The sequence below is a fragment of the Sphaerodactylus townsendi genome, linkage group LG16 (assembly GCF_021028975.2).
Source record: "Sphaerodactylus townsendi isolate TG3544 linkage group LG16, MPM_Stown_v2.3, whole genome shotgun sequence".
Taxonomy (NCBI): Eukaryota; Metazoa; Chordata; class Lepidosauria; order Squamata; family Sphaerodactylidae; genus Sphaerodactylus; species Sphaerodactylus townsendi.
In genome coordinates, this window is record NC_059440.1 from 10,504,382 (window position 1) to 10,528,183 (window position 23,802).

The following is a 23,802-nucleotide window of genomic DNA, read 5'->3' on the forward strand; positions in this document are numbered from 1 at the left end:
TGCACCCAGGAAGAATACCTTTAGCAGTGGCTACCACCTTTTGTCCCTTGATGGGATTAAACCGTGAGATCACCCTGCTCCACCCCTGGTTTTGCCTTCCGCCAATGAGAAAATAGGACTTTTTATTATTTACCCTCCTCCTATATGTTTGAATTTTCCCTCTATAAATGGTGTTGCATGTGCCTTGTTTGGTGCAAGTGTTCCTGCATCTAAGATTCTTGTGTCTGTCCTCATTTACATTGCGAAGGCCCCCTTCTGCCAGCCCGGGCTTAGCTGCCACCCCAGTTATTACTGCTTCAGTTCAGCATCACCAACTGTTCCCTTGGCAGCGGGTAACAATAACTTCATGTTAAGCTGGCCAAAGCAACATTTTTTTTATCATGAGGACAGGAATGCCAGCCTCCAGGTAAGACCTGGAGATCCCCTTGGAATTACAGCTCATCTCCAGACTACAGACATCCATTTCCCTGGAGAAAAGGAATGCTTTGCAGGTGGACTCTATGGTGTTGCACCCCACTGAGGTCTCCATCCCCAAATCTCCAGGAGTAGACCAACCTGGATTTAGCATCCATACTCCCTCATCCCTTGCCAGCGCTAAGAGGAACTTAGCTACCCTAATATGTGTGTAGGGGGGGAAGACTCCTCAAAAAACCCTTGAATTGCGGATGTTTCCTTTTGAACAAATCACTACTTGCAAGCTTGGAAGTGCCAGGAACATATAAGGACACAGAAGTCTCTGGACTCTCTGTGAATGAAACTATGCAGGTGACCACAGACACCTCAAGAGTAGTGTATAGATTTCCTTTCTTAACAAGGCCTGGAAAGATCTCCCAGGTTTTCAGAAAGAGGATTTGAGTAGCTGTGCCAGCTGGCTCTCCCATAAAGGACATTCCCTTTATGGGAGAAGCCAGGTGTTCTATGCAGCTGGCACTGCCTTTCAGAAAGAGTGTGGATTGTTGAAGTGTCCCTTTGATAAAGTAACTTGAAGTCAAAACATCTGAGGAAAAGCAGACACAGCAGGGGGGGGAGACTTGCAGGAGCATAGTCTATCAGTGACCGCATGCAAGGAGATAAGGCAGAAAATTACTCTGTTGCTGATCTAAAAGTCACCTTTCCTCAGCAGAATAGCTTCAAAGGCAGCCTTCCAGAGACATATCTGTCTGACCAAGTGGGGTGTGACTCATGAAAGGCCATATTGAAATAAATGTGGTTAGCTTTCAAGGTGCCACTGGACTTTATTTTATTTTTTACAACAGCCTGACATGGCTACCCCTCTGCAGACCACAGCGAAAAATGGCTGCTGTAGAATTTATCAATACTTGTAATTAGAGAGACAGACCGAAAGTTGAATAGAAGGAGCGCGTCTTTAATTGCTGTAAGCTTAAGGTAACCGAGTGCACTCTTATCGGTTTTTGCAAACGACTGCCGAGCTTATCTTGGGTGCTTTTGAGTTGCTCTTTTTTTTCTGTAAACCCTCTATCGCCCAACTTCCTCCTCCTCATGCATACTGAACATGAATTTACTTCCTGCATTTGAAAATCCGTAAGTCAGCTGTGCCACGGGTGCTGACCATAAGTCAGCTGTGACATTATGGCACTTTCCAACACGTTTGAGAAAAACTTCCGCTTCTTAAGTTTGTAAGCCTTTAAGGTGACACCAGACTGTTCTTGAAGACACAGAATGGTGGGGCCGGGTGTGTGTGGGGGAGGTCACATGGGAACAGGGGTGGGGTGTTGCTAACTTCCACACAGTCAAGCTATCTCTTTCCAAAATATTGCTGAAGTCTTGAAAAAGCTAAAACACCCAGGAAGATGAGCAGATCCAAAGCTAAATTCATTGGTCTTTCAGGTGTTCTCAGACTATGGCTTGTTTTTGCTGAATCATCTGAACTCAGAGAGGCCAGCTGCCATTCCTAACATTTTGCTGAGAGCAGGATGGGAAGCAGTACAGAGTGTGTGTGGGGGGGTGGGGGTGGCGGGGGCTTATTGGGATGCTGGTTTTAACTCCGCTTTCAGGAGAGAGCCAGCGTGGTGGTTAAGGTGTGGGACTAGGAAACCCACATTTGAATCCCTCCACTCTGCCATGGAAGCGCACTGCCTGACCTTGGGCTAGTCACACGCTTTCAGCCTAACCTACCTCACAGGGTGGTTGTGTCAATAAAATAGATCAGCGAGACAAGAGGATGGAAGAAGCCACTGGGAAGGGCTCCCGTAGGGGTTGCCAACAGTGGTGGGATCCAAAAATTTTAGTAACAGGTTCCCTCGCCAGTCCCCCCTCAGCAAAGGGGGCAGAGGCGTACCTAGGCAAACCTAAGCCCTGGGCAAACCCTGAGTTGGATGCCCCCCCCATGGGCAGCCACCCCACCACGACCCCAAAAATTTTTTTGCACCAGGTCATTTCTAAATCATCATCACATTACAGAAAATGCCCCAACTCACAAATCTGAACACAGCAATGGTGAAACACACAGGTTCGTTGATAGAGACTGGTGAGATAAAAGGTACGAAAGGCTGAGAATCAATGAATTGCAGTACCTGAAAGGGATTAACCCAGTTCAGGGAGTTACATTATTAGTCCCAATTGCTATATGGAACCTTCACTTTCAAAGGCAGGATGCCTCTCGGGGAGGCAAGGGCATGGAGATGGAAAAGCGGACCCAATTAGTAACCCCCTCTCGGCACACACAAATAATTAGTAACCCACTCTCGGGAACTGGTGAGAACCTGCTGGATCCCACCTCTGGTTGCCAATCTCCAACTGATCTCCAGACTACAAAGATCGTTCCCCGTGGAGAAAACGCCTGCTTTGGAAGGTGGACTCCATGGCATTCCCCCACTGAGATCCCCCCCTTCCCCAAAGAAAGCTCCACCCCCAAATTTTCCAGGAATTCCCAACCCACAGCTGGCAATCCAAGCTCTTACACATGCTCCACTCTTGCCCTGCTCTCCTGCCTTTACATGCAGCTTGTGGGGGAAACCTCTGGTGTTTATGATAAACATGAGAGGATTGCCGAAGGCTTTCACGGCCAGATTCAACTGAATCTGGTAGGAGCCGTGGTCTGGTTCAGATTCTACTTAACGCTTCGCTGATTGCATGGCTGGCATTTTGTGCAGCGCATCCCAGATAGAAGTCTGTTACACGCTGTGACTTCCCTCTGTGATACACCTCTGAAGATGCCAGCCACAGATGCAGGCGAAACGTTAGGAACGAGATCCACCAGACCATGGCCACACAGCCCGGAAAACCCACCAGAACCAGTATGAGCGGAGCTTCGCATCAGACTGTCTCAGCCAAGTCTGCCCTACCTTCTTGCACCAAGAGAGGCTCCTCAGACCTCTCAGCCCATCCCATGCATTCCTGGGATAGTTCTATACAATAGCAATCCACAGGAGCTTGACCTGGGCCAGAACAGAGCTGGGCAGGACTGAGGAGGAGGAATGTGGCCCAGGAGAACAACCCATTCTAGGAGAATGAAACAATGCACGAACTAGCAGGTCCCTCTTTTGTCAAGCCCCATTACTTTTAATCAAGAATTAGCAATTCACCTCATTGCCTTTCTGGGTTTTTTTACCAGCCCCTGGGGGAATTCAGTCAACTCCCAGGCCTCAGTGGAGACTGCAAACTGACGCCAAGAACAAAACTACTTTTGACCGAGACTAAGCACAGTAACACACACCATTGTGCAAAGTTCAAAGTGCTCTCGAACTCACTGGAACAGTTTTTAAAAAGGGGCATATGCAGAAGTGTTCTAGAGCATGCAAAAGCTTCCACAATGCTCTGCATTATTTGGGCCGGTCCTACTAAAAACACAGCTCTGCTTCTCCTGGCTTCCAGCCCCCAGAATTCCTGTGCAAGCCCGTCCAGCGCCACGCTTCCATCAGCCAAGTTGGACATTTGCAGACCCGCTGGATGAGGCCCGTGTGCAGATGCTGCCACCAGGTGTCACAGGACAAAATCTTCCCATTTGAGGCTCCGAATCCGAGTCCCCAAGAGACCTGCTGCGGGTCAGGGAGGGGCAGCAGCTGCATTTCAGGAGAAAGCAACAACCGGCTGTGTTGCCTGTGGCAAACATTTCAGGGGAATGGAAGGAAAAGAGGCTGCTTCTCCAACTTCCCTGGCTCAGCCTGAAATGACCGTTTATTTTACTTAGCAGATCTCTATGTCATCTCACCAGAACAAAAGCAGCTGGTCACAATACAAGCAAAACTTTCATGAGTAAAAAAAACTACAGATGAATTTAATTTCTTAACCAAGGCCCCTTCCACACACACAAAATAATGCATTTTCAAACCACTTTCACAACTGTTTGCAAGTGGATTTTGCTGTTCCGCACAGCTTCAAAGAGCACTGAAAGCAGTTTGAAAGTGCATTATTCTGCATGTGCAGAATGAGCCCAAGATGCTAAATCCTTTCTTGATAGCATCCTGGCAGAACAGCATCATGACTCACTATGTACAAAGATCAAAATGGCTTTAACTTATATCAACACAGGGTTCTGTTGATGTTAATTGCAACATCTTAAATATTCTAAATCATCATAAACAGTTGGGAAAATGACTAACTATACTTTCCATAAATGCAAAAAAAAAAGTCTTTGGCTGCCTGGAAAGAATGTATCTCCTAAATCTCCATAAGACAAAAAGGTGGCTAATAAATATTTAAATGCTACAAATAAATAAATTTACTTAATAGACAAATAAATTTACTTAATAGCTTTCCATAGCAATTTCAAATTGGGAAAATGGTAGAGAAAGCTTTAGAGGTGCACTCTAATCTAGAGAACGGGGTTTGATTCCCCGCGCTGCCAGTTGGGGCTGTGGAGGCTTATCTGATGAACCAGATTAGTGTGTACACTCCAACACATGACAGCTGGGTGACCTTGGGCTAGTCACAGTTCTTCGGAGCTCTCTCAACCCCACCTCACAGGGTGTTTGCTGTGGGGAGGGGGGAAGGGAAGAAGGGAAAGGAGATTGTAAGCCCCCTTAAGTCTCCTTACAGGAGAGAAAGGGGGGATATATATCCGACAGCTTCGTTTTCTTCTTCTTCACCCACCATTCTTCAATTGCTGGAATACCTGGAGTTTTCCATTTTTGTGCGTATAGTATGCTTGCTGCTGTTGACATATATAAAAAGCCAATATAAAAAGCCAAGATTCATGTTTCAAAAGCTCAGTAAGATTCAATTTCTCTTGTCCATCATGCCCCTTTGACTCAGGACGGCTACAGAAGCGCCAGGTGATCTAACAGAAGAAACGTAACCCTCCGGCTCCAATGAATGAATGAAACCAATCCAAAGCATGCCCTTTGATACCTCCTTCTGCCTTCCAGCTTCTCAACAAGATCCATCTGATCCAACACTGAAGAGAAAGCCACTAAACAACAGCCTTTGTCTACATTGAGACCAGAAGGCCTCATTTTAGGCTGCCAGATCTGTCTCTGTTTCACAGCCCAGTTAGAACAGGATCCGGACCTATCATCTTGCCAAAAACAGACAGCCCAGTCATTGGCTCTGTGTACATGTAGCGTGTACCTGCCTTTACTGGAGTGTGTGAACAGGGCTAGTGGGGAGGAGTGGCACACTGGGACAACTATAGGAAAGGAAGATTCCCAAGCCAAATTCAGCTTAACTGCGCAAGACCACACTTTTCTCTGCAGAAGTTCACCCTCCAGTCCCCAGGAATTTTGCTCTGCTCTACACTCCCCATAGAGTTGCCAGTATCCAGGGGACGGCTAGAGATCTCCTGGAAATACCCTACCCCAGTGATGGCGAACCTATGGCACGCGCACACAGAGTTCATCATGTGGAGGGCAGAAAATCACACTCACACACACACACCCATCTAGGCTGGCCTAGGCCACTGAGCACAACATGTATGCACCGCGGTGAGCAGGGAGGACTCGGCTGGCAGGCCTGGTGCCTGTGCTCCAGGTGGCTGCTGGCTGAGGGGGGGGGGCGCACAGAGGAGGCAGAGATGCTAGAGAGGCACAGAGCAGTGCGTGCAGGACTTGCTGGAGACTAGAGCAGTCTGGCCATTGCTCGAGTGGGTGGGACAGAAGAAGAGGGAGCCAACTGGTTTTTTCTAAAATAAAACCTCAGCATTCAGGTTAAATTGCCGGGTTGGCACTTTGCGATAGATAAGTGGGGTTTGGGCACTCGGTCTCAAAAAGGTTCGCCATCACTGCCCTACCCTACCCAGACTCCTACCCCGCAAATCTGCAGGTCTTTCCCAACCCAGAGGTGGCACCCCTTCTCCAGCCCCTGGAAATCCTATTCGTCTCTTCCTCGCTGCTTAGGAGGGTTCACCCTTGCAGGCAGCAGGGAGACCAGTTTGCTCCCTCGTCTTAAAGGTCCGGGATGTGGAGCCCATCCGCCAAGGTCCCTTGGAAAGGCCCCCTCCGGTATTTGCAGTACAGGGAATGTTCAAAGTTTTATTTTGGCCAAGTGTTTTGAGGTCCAAACGATGATGGGGACGTTACGTTGAAATGTGCTGTTTTCTGGATGGTTTCATTGATTACATGTCTAGTATGTCCTGGCACTGATGCTCGCGGCCCTACGGTAGCGATCTGAGCAAGGTTTAAAGATCTGAAAAAGGTTTTGCCATCAGCAGTTATGCTAGGAAGATATTCAGACATTCTCTTGTCAGGAAAGAACGTACTTGCAACGCAATCCATGCAGAAACTGTTGGTCACATACTTTTATATTGTCCTTTTCATAGCAGACACTCCTTGTTGACCCCTTCCTTGGTCAACAAAGAAGGATTTATGGAGCAACAGCCGATCGGTCTGTTACTAAATAACGAGTCTTGTGTGGTAACTGGAAAGCCTCTTGCGTTTTGCTACGAAACAACATTCGCAATGAAATACGAGAACCTGATGCTTATAGTCCAGGGGCGTACCTAGGCAAACTGGAGCCCTGGGCAAAACCTGAGTTTGGTGCCCCCCCCCACGGGCGGCCAACCTCTCCCATGGTAACCAAACAATGATTTTTTCCACCAGGTCATTTCAAAGTCACCATCCCATTATAGAACATGCCCCAACTCACAAATCTGAACACAGCAGAAATATTTTTTGAAAACATTTTCAAAATGCTCTCGAAATGTTTTATTACTGCTATGAAAACATTTTATGGTGTTGTATCCAATCCCCCCCAATTGGGGAAAACAGCATCACTTTCAATGTTATTTAAACAGGGGACCCCAGATTCTCCCTTTAAGGTGGATTTAAAAGGAGAATCTGGGCTCCCTAGTTTAAACAAGTGATGCTGGAATCCACCCCCAAAACAGCATTATTTTCAATGGTGTTTAAACTAGGCAGTCCAGATTCTCCTTTCAAATTCACATTTTAAAGGGAGAATTTGGGGTCCCTGAAGCTTAAATCTTATTGAAAGTGATGCTCTTTTTGGGGTGGATTCTCCCCCACCCTGAAACAGCATCACTTTCAATGTTTAAACCGGGGACCTCAGATTCTCCCTTTAAATCTATGCCGAAGGGGATGGATTTAATAATAATAACCTTTATTAGGCATTGAGAGAATAAAAGAAAGAAAGAAAAAACAAGCAATTGGCAGGAAGAGGGTGGATTTAAAAGGAGAATCTGGGGAAATTTAGGGGGTGCCTGCTGTCAGGTGTGCAATTATTAAGATAGCAGCACCAAAATTTCAGAGTATCTTCTTGAGATCTCATTGATGATAATAACCCAGGTTTGCGAAGTTTGGTTCAGGGGGTCCAACGTTATGGACCCTCAAAGGTGTAGCCCTCATCTCCTATTAGCTCCCATTGGAAACAATGGAGGATGGGGGCACTCCCTTTGGGAGTCCATAACTTTGGACTCCCTAAACCAAATCCCACCAAACCTGGGTGGTATCATCAGGAGAGTCTTCTGAAGAATCCCTGAAATTTTGGTGCTGCTAGACTAAAAAATGCGCCCCCTGCAGGCCAAAAATGGAAAAAACACTGAAAATACAAAAAAATCCCACAAACGAACCTACGCCCCCCCACAAGGCTGCGCCCAGGGCAGCTGCCCACTTTGCCCAATGGGAGGAACGCCTCTGTTATAGTCACTGAACAACTGATTCTCACATCAAACCCCGCCGAGAGACAAGATGGTATTTTAGATTATGTAGCTTCATTCGTTCTGTTACAACACGATTCACTCTTTTGTATAATAAGACTCGTTATAACGCCAACAACAGGGATTTGGAAAGTCAGCAAATCCAAGTGGCGGGGAGTTCCGCAAGCCCCGCCGTCCAGGCTGCGCTCAACCGCCACGCAGGACTCTTCCCTGGCGCAGCCCCCCGCGGGGGGGCGTGGTCGCGCGTGGGGAGGGCGGGGCGGGGCTCCTCCCCTGGGCGGGGCCGCGGGGCGGGCGCGCACGTGGCCGGCGGAGGCGCCCGTCGAGGGAGGCAGGCAGGCAGGCAGGCGCCCTCTCTCGGCGGCCGTGGCCATGGCCCCGTGGCTGCGCTCGGCCGGGCTGGTGGGGGGCTCCACGCTGCTCTTCGGGGCGCTCCGCTGGGGGCTGGGCCGGTGCCCGTTGCCGGCTCACGTGCGCCGCGAAGCCATCCGCACCTGGCGCTGGAGGAACCTGCTCGTCTCCTTCGCCCACTCCGTCGTGGCCGGGATCTGGGCCGTGGCGGGGTAAGAGCCCCGATCCCTTCGACCTCCCCTTCCCCGAGCCTGGCTCTGTTTTGCTCCCTGGTGGGCTCGCCTTTTTGTGCCCGGTGCCCCCTGTGCGCAGCGGGATCCCTCGGTTGAGCTGTGCCACCCCCAGCGCAGACGGTGTGGGCAGTGCCGGGCAAGGCGGGTCCCGGGGCTCCCGGGGAGGGTGGATCGCCGAGCCCCCTTCCTTCCCCACCCTTAGATCTGGACCCTTTAGCGCGGGGGGGGGGGAGACAGGAACGCGCCTTGACTCTCTCCCGCCCCCTCTTCAACAACTCTGCTAACAATACTTTTCTGTTCTGGGGGAGGAGCCGTATTTGTTTTTCTTCTGGTGCGAAGGCTTTTCAAAAAGAAAAGATTTGGGGTTTTGGAGAGGAAAAGCCTTTGGAAATCCCAAACCATCTCCGGGGTGCGTTTTGCTCTCCTAAGGGGAAGCTTGTTGTCAGAGCTGGAATCGAACTTACGCTGGAGTCTGACTGAATGCAGGGGCTTAAACGCTCTGTAGGTGCTTCTTGGTGACGCACCTGCTCTCTGCTTGTGTGAAGTTCGCAACCTGGGCTTTGCGATTTGGTCTTTTGGGGGGTTCCTGGCAAATATGGGATCCTGGCAAATATGGGATCCCACAGTTTGGATACAGCTTTGGGGACAGCAAGGAAATGGAACGCTCCCACGGCTTCTTGGCTTACTTGAACACCGTATAAAAGGCAAGCTTGTTTTCCTAAAGCCTGGCTGTTCTTGCCTCCCTGCTGCAGGGTTTGGCAGAATCCGGACGTCTTCTCGGATATCATCAACATCAGCCCGCCTTCGGGACCTCTGCTGCTAGCCTTTTCTTCAGGTAAGACCTAGCGCGGATGGCTTCGAATGGCTACTGGCTCTGGTGACGAAAGGGAACCTCCACAGCCAGTGGCAGGCAACCTCTAAATCCCAGTACTGGTGGCAACATCAGAGAAAGGTCTTGACCTCTGTTCCCTCCAGAGCAGTGGTTCTCAAGCTGGGGGTCGGGACCCCTTTGGGGGTCGAACAACTCTTTCACAGGGGTCACCTAAGACTGTCTGCATCAGTGTTCTCCATCTGTTAAATGGATAAACGTTAGGGTTGGGGGTCACCATAACATGAGGAACTATATTAAAGGGTTGCGGCATTAGGAAGGTTGAGAATCACTGCTCCAGAGCAACTGGTCGACCAGTGTGTGAAAAAGGATGCAGGACTAGCTAGATCACTGGTCTGACCCGACAGCGCCTCTCTTTTGTTCTTATGGATCTCTTTCAGCCCAGCGACTCTTCTCTGAGCATCTCAGCTTGGGTCCAATTCAACAGGATCAGCTGAGTAGGGAAAGCTGGGCACAGAGACTGGGGTTCGGTTCTTGCCCTCCCACCTTGCAGTAAGGGCGCGACCACACCCACTGCCACTAGAGTGGGGGGTGCGCCAGCAGAGAACCCTTGGGCCCAGGCTTGGTGGGGCTTGCGGAACTCCCCACCACTTGGACTCTCTGACTTTCCAAATCCCTTTTACTGGCATTATGAAAAGCTTACTGTACAAAAGAGTAAATCATCCAGCAACAAAACTGATTTCTAAATGCAAATACGGTTTTCTACCCAGGATGCTCTAGTGCCCCCAGGTGTCCCCTGACAAAATCTCCCACGGGAGGTTTCTCAGCAAAAACAAAGATCTTGAAATTAAGAGGGAAATAATGAGAAGATTGCAGGTTTTTAATTGGACAGTTAACAAATGTGAACTTTGGGTACTGGCGGATCCGCTTACTCCCTGAAGCTTCTCTGGGTTTGGCAGAGATTCCGTTTGTGAAACAAACAGGGCCTGCAGGGAAACTATATCAGTCTGGAGAAAATCCCCCTAGGCAACAGTTGTGCCAAAGGAACAACCCCAAATGGCACGAAGCACCGAGCAGATTTTTAAGATCCCCAGAGGACTTTATTGTGTAGCATGCACAAAATGAAGAGGCGATGGTCTAAAGGTGCAGGGGGTGGGGGGCAGGCAAAAGGTGGATGTTTGAAAAGTCTCGAATTCTCTCACATGAGAATCAAGAGCATCGTGTTCCGATGCTTTGAATCGACAGACAAGGCCAGATGTAATAAAGTCTGTCTGGGACTGTTGAGAAGTTACAGCTCCTTCCCTGTTTTGATTTCTTGAACTCGGCTCCTGCCAGTCATCTCCAGTTGCCTGTGGAGGCTGTTACTCAATATTTCTGTTGGTTCAGCACTCTCGCGTGGCACTGGATTCTGTGGCCGTGGGGTTTTTCTTCGGACAGCACCTCAAACCTGCACAGCAGATGCAGCCTCCGGTTTGCATGGGGGGGTGTTTCGCTGCATTGATTAATAGACCTGCTCAAAACAAGGATTTTCCTAAGGCTACAAAGAAGGTTGCGAGCAAACAGGAGACAATCCTGAATAGGGGCATCGATGAAAACTGGTGTTTGGTAGCTAAAGGGGTACGCCGCTCATTAAAAACACTTTCAGGTCAAAGCACCAAAACGGTCTTCCTGAGGAAAACGAGGTCAAGCAACTGGGAGTTTTTTAGTTTATACAAAAAAAGATGAGAGAGCTTTGGAAAGCTGAATGAAAGACAGCTCCCCCCCCCCCCTCGCGCTTTGAAAATATTAGCACTTGGAGACACACGTTGAAGTTGATTGATAGCAGTGTTCTAGAGAGACGGCGGCTTCACAAGTTGTGGAATTAATTTATGGATCTCACGGCTACAAGATGTGGCGATTGCTTCTGGGTTAGATGTTTTTATTTGTTTTTAAATAAGAAATTCATATCATATTGCCCCGGTAGGCCCCTCCACTCCTCGGAGGAGGACCTACTCGTGATCCCTGGCCCAAAAATGATCAGGCTAGCCTCGACGAGGGGCAAGGCCTTTTCAGCCCTGGCCCCTACCTGGTGGAACAGGCTCCCTAGGGAGATCAGGACCCTGCGGGACTTACAGAGTTTCCGCAGGGTCTGCAAGACAGACCTGTTCCGCCAGGCGTTTGGCCAGCCTGGTTAAAAATATATCTACCACTTCATCTGGCCTCCCGTGGGCACAAGGGGGGGGAGGGGGGTAGCCAGACGCCATCCACATTTTTAAATGTTCTGTTTTTTATGTAATTAATATTTAAATTATGTTTTACTGTATGTTTTAATCTTGTTGTAAACCGCCCTGAGCCCTCGGGGAGGGCGGTATATAAAACTAATAAATAAATGGAATGAATGAATGAATGAACAGCTAGGGGCCACATTAGCTTGACAAGATTTTAATCTACAGAGAGGCACTATATCCCCATACTAGGGAGGATCGGGGGCCTCTGGGCCTTGGGGTGTTGTGGGGTTTCTGGACTGTATGGCCGTGTTCCAGTAGCATTTTCTCCTGACGTTTCGCCTGCATCTTCAGAAGATGCCAGCCACAGATGCAGGCGAAACATCAGGGGAAAATGCTACTGGAACATGGCCATACAGCCCGGAAACCCCAGTGGTTCCGGCCGTGAAAGCCTTCGACAATACCTCTGGGCCTTGTTGGAGGTTAGCAGAGTCGTCATCTGGAGACAGAACACTGGATCACACGGTCTGATCCAACAATCCAGTTGCTACTGTTTGAGAGAGCACTTTGAAGGTTGAGAGAGATGTGACCCAATCCCAAAGGATGTGGGTTTTCTAGAAAAAATGTGAACAGGGGAAGTTTGGTACCGCAAACTGAACACGATCTAATCTAGTGCCTTTACTCGGAGTGATCTGCAGTAAATTTGAAAAGTTCCTCGCGCTGATTTTATGTCCTCAGAGCAACAAATGCTTGAACAAATGCATTTGAGCAGGGGAAAAATAAATCAAGCGTAGTTTAAATGTTATCTTCAAAACGTTATGCAGAAACAATTTTTATTGAGATAAGAAGGACCTTTAAGGAAAAAAGCAAAAGACACTGAAAACTTTTGCCACACTGTAATTTTAGCACACCCAGAGAACTGGGTATAATGCACTGTGCATGTACTTGTCTGCTCATCTGTTTGAACATGTGGGTTTTGTCTGTGGGTTTTGTCTGTTGTGGTCCTGGGACACTGCAGAACTGTGACTCCGTAGCATCACTTGTGGATTCGATTTGCCAATCTGGCGAATTTATAACTTAATTTTAAAAATTCGATTATATTCTCTTTGTCACAATACTAGAACCAGGGGGCATACACTGGAGGGGAATGCTGGGGGGAAGAAATAGGACCAATAAAAGGAAACATTTCTTCATGCAACGCGTGATTGGTGTTTGGAATATGCTGCCACAGGAGGTGGTGAGGGCCACTAACCTGGATAGCTTTAAAAGGGGCTTGGACAGATTTATGGAGGAGAAGTCAATCTATGGCAGGGGTAGGGAACCTGCGGCTCTCCAGATGTTCAGGAACTACAATTCCCATCAGCCCCTACCAGCATGGCCAATTGGCTGACAGAGGCTGATGGGAATTGTAGTTCCTGAACATCTGGAGAGCCGCAGGTTCCCTACCCCTGATCTATGGCTACCAAACTTGATCCTCCTTGATCTGAGATTGCAAATGCCTGAGCAGACCAGGTGCTTGGGGGCAGCAGCAGCAGGCCATTGCTTTCACATCCTGCATGTCAGCTCCCAAAGGCACCTGGTGGGCCACTGCGAGTAGCAGAGTGCTGGACTAGATGGACTCTGGTCTGATCCAGCAGGCTCTTTCTTATGTCTTTGTGGTTTTGTCGCACATTCCATTTACAAATAAATAAGACATACTCTTTCCCATGCACTCTTTCCTAAGGATAATAACGTGGTAAACATTAATTACCACTTTGCCTAATACTTACCAGCTTGCCTAATAACCTGTTGGCGACAGCAGCTGTTCATTAGTGTTAATCTTATGAGAAATGGGTAGGTGTTCTTTGCATAGAAAAAAATAAAGCATTGGCAAATTTTCCATTGTTGATCATGTTCTCCAAAAACCCGCCTTTTTTGCCCCATATTTCTGGCTTGATGTAGGCGGAACTGGTGGGATTTTTGCATGTGCGGCCATGGCACCAATGGAACGGCTTTCTCTCCTCTGCCAGGTTATTTCATCCATGATTCCCTTGACATCATCGTCTGCCGGCAGTCCCGGGCCTCTTGGGAGTACTTGGTTCACCATTTAATGGCAAGTATCGGTGGGGTGGTAGGATCGGGTGGGTAGAGATAATTCTGGGGTAGAGACTTTCCGCACGACCCCTTGAAACACTCCCCACCACACTGGAAACTTCAGGATTGGCGCTAGAATTCAGAAAACAAGCAGTGCACTATGCCAGTGGTGGCAAATCTATGGCACGGGTGCCAGAGGTGGCACTCAGAGCCTACTTTGTGGGCACGCGAGCTGTCGCCCCAGTTTGGGCACTCGGCAGTGACATAGTGCCAAGGGGTTGAGGGGTGCGCGACGCACTGGGCGCATGCCCCTGTGGGGGTGTGGCGAGGGTGTTCCGGGGGCGGGGCAAGGGTGTTTTGGGACATTTCCGGGCAGGGGCGCAGCAGGGGCACAATGTGCACGCGTGACCCAGGTGCAGTTTCCCCTCGCTCTGCCCCTCAGTCTCTAAAAGGTTTGCCTTCACTGCACTATACAAATGGAGTTATGCAAACGGTTGTGGGGATTGCCCAGGGTTCATCCTGCTCCCGAATTTCCACTCCTGCGTTTCCAAACTCATGTCTGCAGCACACGGAGTTCGAAGTGTTTGGATTTTTTTTCAAGGGGCACTGTTCGTTCCTAAAACAATTCCTTTAAGCAATTCAGCAGTTTGGCTGCGAGCCACGCGGCGTAATTGTGCGAGCGTTTGTCTTCTTGTTACGCTGACCCCCGGTTGTCTCTTGCTGTGGCGCAGCACCGGGATTAGCAGCTTGCTCTGCTTTTATTGTTGAGCGTGTATTTCTGGAAACCAGAATTCTTGGGAAGTGCAGTCAATACAGCACGATCTCCCATTTCCTGAATGCGTAAAGCTCTCGTCATCCCTGCGCATTCGCTCCAGACAACTCCGGGGAGCGCGCAGAACTGCAGAATGGAAGGACGGCCACTTTAGGGGTGTCGGTGGGAAGTTTTCTGTCCAGTTAAGCCGGATGGTTTCTTCAGCCGCAGCAGAACCAAAGTGCTGATTTCCCCCTCCCCCCATGAAATTGGGTACCACTCATTCTGTCTCTGATGCTCCAAAATATTGTTTTGGCCTTCTGTACACCACCCAGAACCCTTTAGGGGTGGGCGGTTTAAAATCTAAGATATAAATTAAATAAAGGAAGGAAGGAAGGAAGGAAGGAAGGAAGGAAGGAAGGAAGGAAGGAAGGAAGGAAGGAAGGAAGGAAGGAAGGAAGGAAGGAAGGAAGGAAGGAAGGAAGGAAGGAAGGAAGGAAGGAAGGAAGGAAGGAAGGAAGGAAGGAAAGTGGTTTTGTAGAGGTGAGGTGCCTCTGGGATTTTGCCAGAGAGTTCTTCTCTGTCTCTTTACCCTTAACCATCTTGTAAACAGCTGCAAAATAGTCTGCGTGGGTATATGCATCTCGAGCTCCAGCAAAGAGGCTCTTTGCTTTCTGGTTTGCCCCTCATGAGGTTCAGAACGTTGAGGCAGAGAACACAGGTGGAGGATCCCATTTTGCAATTCTTCACTCACCGGCCAGACTCCTCGATCTTCTCCTTGAGCAATCTCTGCACAGCTTCCAAAGGGGGGGGGGGGTGTTTCTCCCAAAAACAGTTTGAAAAGTCACTGCCGTTCAAGGTTTGTATCCTTTTGTGCAAGATCTGATTCACTGAAGATTACAGGAGCTGCCAGCCAGAAATGCTGATGAGCTCTGATTCCACGTCTCGATAAACCAGATTCCCTTGTTGTGCAGCCTGTCGAACGTTGCTTGTTTTGCGTTCGTCTGCCAGGAACGACGTTAACATATGCTTCTTAGCGAGTATGAACTGCCTGCTTCTTTTCTCGGGTGGGCCTTTTCGTGATCGGTTGTCTTAAAATGGACGGAAGGAGGCCACGGCTCCAGTTAACCCTCCTCCTTCCCGTCTCTTCTCAGGCCGTCACTGGTTTGTTCTCAGGGATTTTGCTGAACCGCTTCGTCGGGGCTGGGCTGCTTGTGCTCTTCGTGGAGGTGAGCAACATCTTCCTGACCATCCGGATGATGATACGGCTGGGCAACCTGCAGTTCCCCACCGTCTACAAGGTCAATAAGTATGTCAACTTGGTTGCGTACTTCGTCTTCCGCCTGGCGCCCCAGGCCTACCTAAGCTGGTACTTTGCACGGTACGTGGAGGTGCGCGGGCAGGGTGCCTTCCTGATGGTCAACTTAGTGCTCCTCGACACCATGATCCTGATGTACTTCTCGCGCCTGCTGCGCTCTGACTTCTGCCCCGGCACGCGGCAGCAGGGCCCCGACAGCGAGAAGAAGTTCCTCATAGACTGAGCGTGCCCCAGAGGCAGCCCCCGACGTTGGAGGGGGAGACCACACAGGTCTGGCCTTGAACTCAAACTCTTATTACCCAAGTGCCTTAACTTTCGTAGACTCTGTATACACCGCGCTGTTCCTTAAGCCATTTCCTTCCTTTTCGGCTGGGGGTGGGGGGTGGACAGGAAGATCCAGCCTTATGAATCTGAGTCTCAGATAAAACCTCCTGCCCTCTGGAAGGAACCAGACCATCGACGCTGATCTGAGCTCAGAAGGGATCAAAGAAAGGAGAAAGAACCAATCATCTGTCTTTACTGTTGCAGGGGGTTACTCCACCCATTAAAGTCTGTTTACACCCTGGATCCACGGATCAGGGCTGTCTTTCCAGCACGGTCAGGATGCGGCTGATACGTTGCGTGGCGCTCGGGGCTCAGTAGCCCTCAGTTTTTGACAGAGGACAGAAAAAGTAACAAATGGGGCAACCCTTTGATTTCCTGGTGGTGGACTTCTGGAGGGTGTGAGGGTGAATTCAGCTTCGGTGAGACAAAGCGGGTGGGTGGGGCTGGATCTATCAGGGCAATTCTTTAAGGGGCCCAGCCGAGGGATTGTGCTGGAACCCTGGAAAGGGGGGAGGAGGTGGCCTGGCTTTGAAGGGGAAAAGGAAAGTTTCACATTTCTGCTCTCTTGGAAGGGAAGGCAGCCGAGGGGATGGACCTGTTGCCATGCCGATGGGACGCCTGGCTTGGAGTGAACTCGGAGCTGGTTGGCCAGCCGTTTCCCCTGGCAGCTCCTCACCTGAGCTGCCCACCCAATCCCGGCCCTGGATTGCCTCACCTGAGCCACCAGAGCAGGCAGCTCCTGGGGAGCGTGGAAAGGACGCCTCTGCCTGCCTGCCAGGATGGCTGGGAGCCAGATTTGCTGGGCCAAGAGACTTTCTTGGCAGAGGTGCTCTTTTGCTCTAACATTCGCTTAGTTTAGTTCATTTGCTCCCTGCCTTTCTCCCCAGGGGGAACTCTGAGCGGCTTACAGCATTCTCCTCTCCTCCATTTTGTTCTCACAACCACCCCTGCGAGGTAGGCTGGGCTGAGAGTGCATGACTCGCCCACGGTCACCCATTAAGCTTCCATGATACAGTGGGTATTCAAACCTGGATCTCCCGGGTTTGAATACTCACTCTATACCACCACACTGTCTCTCGAACCAAAGAAGGGGAAAAAAAATCATCCAATTCTGTACCACTGTTCTGTAAAGGAATTGGATCCAATTTGCTGGTACCCTACAGCCATTTCTGCTTATTACAATGCCTTTGTCGTGTGTTAATAACAAGAGAGGCACACGGAAGCGCAACACAAGGTCTGTGCAGAGAAATAGCCGCTTGCTTCCAGTGTTCAAAGTGTCACATTCCCTTGTGACAGCCCTGCAAAGCAGACCAGCATAATTTCCCCTGTTTTGCAGAGGAGGCTGGGAAGAAACGGCTCGATCCCTTTTGAGTTTCTAAGCGTGATGGAGCCTACTGCTCACGTCACTATTTTCTCAACAATCCAGTGATGCCCGCTGGTCTAAGGCGACAGAGTGAACGTTGCGGTTTTGGAACACTGACCGTTCCACTGTTTCCTCCCTCACTCATGTGTCCGTGAGGACTAGATACTTTCTTTTTAAAAATGAAACTTGGGATTCTCAGAAAGCAAATTCGGCAGCTGCGTGGCACAAACAGCCTTATTTGAATGTAGTGACTTTGGCTGGAAGTGGTGCGTTGTTGGGCGGGGGGCAGAGTGCGCGCCCTTTCGCAGCAGCCAGGTTTTTGTTAACCCTCCTGTCTCAGCCAGCTGGATTGGCTGTGGCAGTGAGTGAGAAAACAGGCACGTGATGCTGAACTTTGGAAGAAAACCGATCTTTCCTGTGTAAGCAGAATGACCCCTCTCTATGTCCATTGATGTTAAGGAGTCTAGAAGAAGAAGAGTTTGGATTTATATCCCCCCTTTCTCTCCTGCAGGAGACTCAAAGGGGCTTACAATATCCTTGCCCTTCCCCCCTCACAACAAACACCCTGTGAGGTGGGTGGGGCTGAGAGAGCTCCGAGAAGCTGTGACTAGCCCAAGGTCACCCAGCTGGCGTGTGTGGGAGTGCACAGGCTAATCTGAATTCCCCAGATAAGCCTCCACAGCTCAGGCGGCAGAGCGGGGAATCAAACCCGGTTCCTCCAGATCAGAGTGCACCTGCTCTTAACCTCCTATGCCACTGCTGCTCTAACATGGCGATCTAACATGGCTTAGGGTGGTATTGGCAGCCTCCCCCCAGAATTTATTACTTTCCTTGGGCACGTTTTTGGTGTAGCAGCCGTGGGAGGGAAAGTTCAAATTCTGTCATTGACTTAGATGGGAAAGCCAACCAGAATACAAGAATGCACCTGAAAAAAGGGGCACAGTCCTTCTAGGATTCCTCTTTCCAGCAGTGTATCTGCGATTTTTTCTTCTGATGTCCTCCCAGCACAACAGAGCTGGTTTTCTTTAAAGGAAAAAAAAAGTTTTCCCCTGGAATCCGTGGTTGAATGGTAGGAGCTGGCTCCAGGAGGTCTGGGTTTGAGACATTTCTCTGCCACAGCCCCAAATGTATGCGTGAAATCGCCCTTTCAGAACCAAATTAAGGACAGTGCGTGCTTAGCCCTGGGAGGGGAACTGGAAAAATCACCGGGCGGATCAGTTCTGAAGCATGCACACACACGCATGTACACAATTGCTTTTGAGATGTGCTTAGTATTTTCTTTACAGGCTTCCAGAGCCTGCAAGTCACCTGGAGCCACCTGAACAGAGATTCTTGGTAATGCCAAAAATGCATGAGAACAGGTAAGCCCTCATGTCAGAAAACTGTCCCTTCTTCAACCGCCCCGCCCCGGTTCACCGAGCAAACTGACGACTGTCACTCTTGCCCACATTCTTGCCTTCAACCTCTGCATTCCTGGTCTTTCCCTCCCCACAACACAAAACTTATTTTCTTTAACGCAACAGGTTGTCTTTTTTAAAAAAAATCTGTTTGCCATTTCTTTGCACTCCTTTCCAGCTTTTTTGCATCTTGGCCCCATGTTTTGTTTGGCTGCCTGTTGATTGCAGAATTTGGCTTCCGATACAGAATCTCCCATTGTCCATATTCGCGTTCTTGAACCTCCCTTGCTCTCCCTTGAAAACCAAACTTGCCTGCACACCAGGGCGCTTTAGCAAAGAGAAGAAGAAGAAGAGTTGGATTTATATCCCCCTTTTCTCTCAGGGGCTGACAATCTCCTTTCCCTTCCCCACACCCACAACAAACACCCTGTGAGGTAGGTGGGGCTGAGACAGCTCCGAAGAACTGTGCCTAGCCCAAGGTCGGCATGTGTTGGAGTGCACGGGCTAATCTGAATTCCCCAGATAAGCCTCCACAGCTCAAGCGGCAGAGTGGGGAATCAAACCTCGTTCCTCCAGAGTAGAGTACACCTGCTCTTAACCACTACGCCACTGCTGCTGCTCTCCCAGTCTAAGCTACCAGGTAGAGTTGCGATGGGCACAGAATGGGGTAAGCCCTGCCAGCTGGAGCCACTTGGAAAAAATACAGAATGCAAATGATAGTCGATGCAGATTTGGTCCATACTTGAATTGCCTTCAGTTAATGATCCTGTTTAAATGCAGTTCCCCCAATCTGAGTAACATTCCACTGCCTACGAAATGCCACCTTTGGAGAGATCGCCTCTGCCTTCAGTTCTCAAATCAAACCTGCCATTCCCTCTTCCTACGGTCCCAGCCCCACCAAGGAAAACCAGCGAGTGCTTTCAGATCTTCCAGGGCTTAAAAGGTGGGAGGGGTGAAGGAAGGTCAGGCACCCCCCCCATACACACACACACACCACTACACAGCCTTCTTGCCTACAAACTCAGACAAGCCAAAACCATAAAGGTGCCAAGTCCCTCCCGGCTACTAGCAGGGGTGGAGGGGGGCAGGGCTGCCCACTCCAGATTGGGAAACCCTATGCACATTTGGGGATTGCCAGTAACCTCAGTGGGGCACAGTGCCCTAGGATCCACCTTCCCAACGCATCTATTTTTTCCAGGGGGCTGATTTCTGTAGTCTGGTGATGAGAAGAAGAAGTGGTGTTTGGATTTATATCCCCCCTTTCTCTCCTGTAGGAGACTCAAAGGGCCTTACAATCTCCCTGCCCTTCCCCCCCTCACAACAAACACCCTGTGAGGTAGGTGGGGCTGAGAGAGTTCCATAGAGCTGTGACTATCCCAAGGTCACCCAGCTGGTGTGTGAGTGCACAGGATAATCTGAATTCCCCAGATAAGCCTCCACAGCTCAAGTGGCAGAGCGGGGAATCAAACCCAGTTCCTCCAAATTAGAATGCACCTGCTCTTAACCACTATGCCACTGCTGCTGTAATTCCAGAGGATTCCCAGGCCTCACATGGAAAAAGGCATCCATAGAAGAGCAATAAATGGCGCAGGAGATTGCCCCCCCCCCCCGCGCAGCTGACAGAGGGAAGAGGTCTGTCTACATTTTCCGGGGGAGAAGAACCTTCAGTTCTCATTGGCAGGCTCCCCCAAAGGGCCTTGGGGCATTACTTCTTCCAGGCACGGGGCCAATTGCATCAGCCCAGGGGTGAGAAGTCGCAAAGGTTTACCAAGGGTCTCCCCCCTCTCACCCCAGCTTAAGTGGTTCAGCGGCTCTTTGCCGATAGGGAGCTGTAACTCAAGAGTTAAGAGCACCTGGTGCCCTTCCAGAGCTGCCTCCCTGTCCCAATCCCCTGCAGCTCAGGTTAAAATTGCTGGGAAAGGCACCTGTCCGCCAAAGCCAGGCAACAGACCAACAACCTGAACCTGATTCACGAAGGGAGCTCCAGAAAGAAGAGGAGTTCGGATTTATACCCCCCCCTTTCTCTCCTGTAAGGATCTCCTTTCCCTTCCCCCCCAAATAAACACCCTGTGAAGTGGGTGGGGCTGAGAGAGTTCTGAGGAGCTGTGACTAGCCCAAGGTCGTCCAGCTGGCATGTGTTGGAGCGCACAAGCTAATCTAGTTCCCCAGATAAGCCTCCACAGCTCACGTGGCAGAGCGGGGAATCAAACCCGGTTCCCCAGATTAGAATGCACGTGCTCTCAACCACTACACCACAACACCGGTAGCCCCTTGCTTGAATAGCAGAGGACCACGTTCAGTCTCCCTGTTGCTGAACTGTGCCACTGTTAGCAGCAAAACACTTTGTGACCAGGTCGTGTCAGAAAAGCAGTTTCCACTTGAAATAAAGCGAGCCCCTCCTGCCTTGCCGATACTGCAAATTCCAGGAGCTCCAGGGCAGTTTCCAGCACACGGTTGTTACGCAGCCGGTCAGCAAAAAGACCTGCTTGAGCTTGCTAAAGTATTCTAACTTTTATAGACAGACTCAAGGCAATTGGCTTTTCTCCAGAGCAGCCAGGGAAAGTACAGCTGTCCTGGAAAGAGAAAAGAGGCACCATTGCAAACAGCTTTCAGAGTCTGCCTCCCAGTGCTCAGAATGCTAACTAGACTCAGGAACAGAGGCCAGGCCTAGCCCAAAGAATACACAGTGCTGAAGAGGTCAAGTGCTCAAGCTGGATAGCCCAGACCAGCTTGATCTCACCAGAGCTCAGAAGCTAAGCAGGGTTGGCTGTGGTTAGTACTTGGAAGGGAGACCATCAGGGAAGTCCAGGGTCGCTACGCAGAAATAGGCAATGGCAAGCCATTTCTGCTCACCTCCAGCTTTGAAAACTCTACTGGGTCACCATAAGTTACTTGTGACTTTACGTGACTGTGACTTTCCACCACCAGGTCAAGTTGGGGTGTGGAAAGGTATGGTATGGCCAGATCTCAGAAGCTAAGTTGGGTCAATGCCTGGATGGGACTACCCTGTTTCCCCGAATATAAGATATCCTCTGAAAATAAGACATAGTAGAGGTTTTGCTGAAGTGCGAAAAATAAGGCATCCCCCGAAAGTAAGCCGTAGCAAAGTTTTTGTTTGGAAGCATGCCCGACAAACAGAACACAGAAAAATAAGACATCCCCTGAAAATAAGACATAGCTCATCTTTGGGAGCAAAAATTAATATAAGACACTGTCTTATTTTCGGGGAAACACGGTACCAGGGATGTAACTGTACCTCTCCTGCATTGGTTGGACCTCACCTGGAATATTGTACCTCTCCTGCATTGGTTGGACCTCACCTGGAATATTTTGTACAGTTCTGGGCACCGTAATTCAAGAAGGATATTGACAAGCCGGAATGGGTCCAGAGGAGGGCAACCAAAATTGGAAAAGGTCTGCAATCCATGCCCTGTGAGGAGAGACTGAGGGAGCTGGGCATGTTTAGTTTGTTGAAGAGAAGGTTAAGAAGTGACATGATAGTTATGTTTAGATATTTGAAGGGATGTCATGTTGGTGAGGAAGCAAGCTTGTTTTCTGCGGCTCCAGAGACTAGGTAATGGGTTCAAGGTGAAGGAAAAGAGATTCCACCTCAACATCATGAAAAACTTCCTGACAGTCAGGGCTGTTTGACAGTGGAATGCACTACCTCGGAGTGTGGTGGAGTCCCCTTCTTTGGAGGTTTTGAAAGAGAGGCTGGATGGCCATCTGTCAGGAGTGCTTTGACTGTGTGTTCCTGCATTGCAGGGGGTTGGACTTGATGGCGCTTTGGGGACTCTTCCAACTCTATGATTCAATGAATCTACCAAGGAAGACTGCAGAGGAAGACTATGGCAAGCCACCTCTGCTCACTTGCCCTGAAAGCCCTCTGTTGGGGTCACCATAAGTTGGTTGCGACAATGACAACATATAGACTTGCATAATATGTCAAGTGATACCTTTTCAGAGGACTGCTCTCCCTGACTTTGCTCCAGTGAAGGATCTTCTCTGCCAAGCACTGCTCCTTCTAGCAGCAGACTTAACGGGTCACGCTGTGGCCTCCCACTGCCCTGGGAAGGGTTTTCTGCAGCCTGGGGGGCGGGGGGGGATGTCCCAATTATGCACAAAAATATCAGTTCAGACATGTGAAAAAACAAGACAAAATGGCCCAGTCAGAGCTGAGCACGTTTCAGAAGGTACAGAAGTTTCAGGGCAGATGAACCACTGTTGAAAGGGGCGGAGGGGGGGGGAGGAAGAATTGAAGCAGGCAGAGCAAGTGACCTGCTTAAGTGCTTCACTTGTATGCTGGCGAGTAGGAGGCCTTCTATCCTTTCCCACACTCCATTTAGGAAAAGGGAGGTAAATACCCTCCCCCCCGCCTAGTTTCCTGCTCAACTAGTTCTGAACTCCAGCAGTCAGCACTACGGGGCAACTATCTACATTTAGGACCAATTAATCAAGAGGACAGTATCTGCTGCAGTTATTGAGACCTTTAATGTTGGAAGTTATCTGACCGGTTTTGCCTGGGGCAGGCATTTGGATTAATGGAGCTGATAGCGCAGCTGTGTGCAGAATTACACATATGAAAGTTAAAGTTAGACTTGAGTAACTCTCCTTTGGATTGCACTGTGAGCCTTAGCAGGAAAGAACTAGGGGAAATTTACAAGCCTTTTTGTATGATTACAGGAGGATATTTATCCCCATCTTTGGCAAGCTTTTTTATTTATAATTGGACTGTTTCATCGCTGAGGAAGTTGTTTTGGGCTGTGAAACGGGCACTAATATCCAGAATTCCCATGTACTTGTCTGCTTTGATCTTGTTATGAAAACATCACCTGATTATTTTATGACGACAGAGGTCTTGACTGTTACTTCTGTGTATCTAAGTAGCAGG

At 49.6% G+C, this 23,802-nt stretch overlaps 1 protein-coding gene across 1 annotated transcript; it reads left to right on the forward strand.

Moving 5' to 3' along the window:
• Positions 1-8,367: 8,367 nt before the first annotated feature.
• On the forward strand, positions 8,368-16,394 carry TLCD1 (TLC domain containing 1). The gene is made up of 4 exons (XM_048518471.1): positions 8,368-8,631; positions 9,405-9,487; positions 13,695-13,777; positions 15,664-16,394. Exons 1-4 carry the CDS (start codon positions 8,441-8,443, stop codon positions 16,048-16,050), a joined length of 744 nt encoding a protein of 247 aa, XP_048374428.1. The 5' UTR covers positions 8,368-8,440; the 3' UTR covers positions 16,051-16,394.
• The last annotated feature ends 7,408 nt before the right edge of the window (positions 16,395-23,802 follow it).

What these genes read in the sequence shown, in the direction of transcription:
- TLCD1 (XM_048518471.1), top strand. Translation starts at nt 8,441, where the DNA reads ATGGCCCCGTGGCTGCGCTCGGCCGGGCTGGTGGGGGGCTCCACGCTG. An exon ending in GCTGCTAGCCTTTTCTTCAG is followed by an intron (nt 9,488 to 13,694) that starts GTAAGACCTAGC and finishes CTCCTCTGCCAG; the next exon opens with GTTATTTCATCCATGATTCC. An exon ending in ACTTGGTTCACCATTTAATG is followed by an intron (nt 13,778 to 15,663) that starts GCAAGTATCGGT and finishes GTCTCTTCTCAG; the next exon opens with GCCGTCACTGGTTTGTTCTC.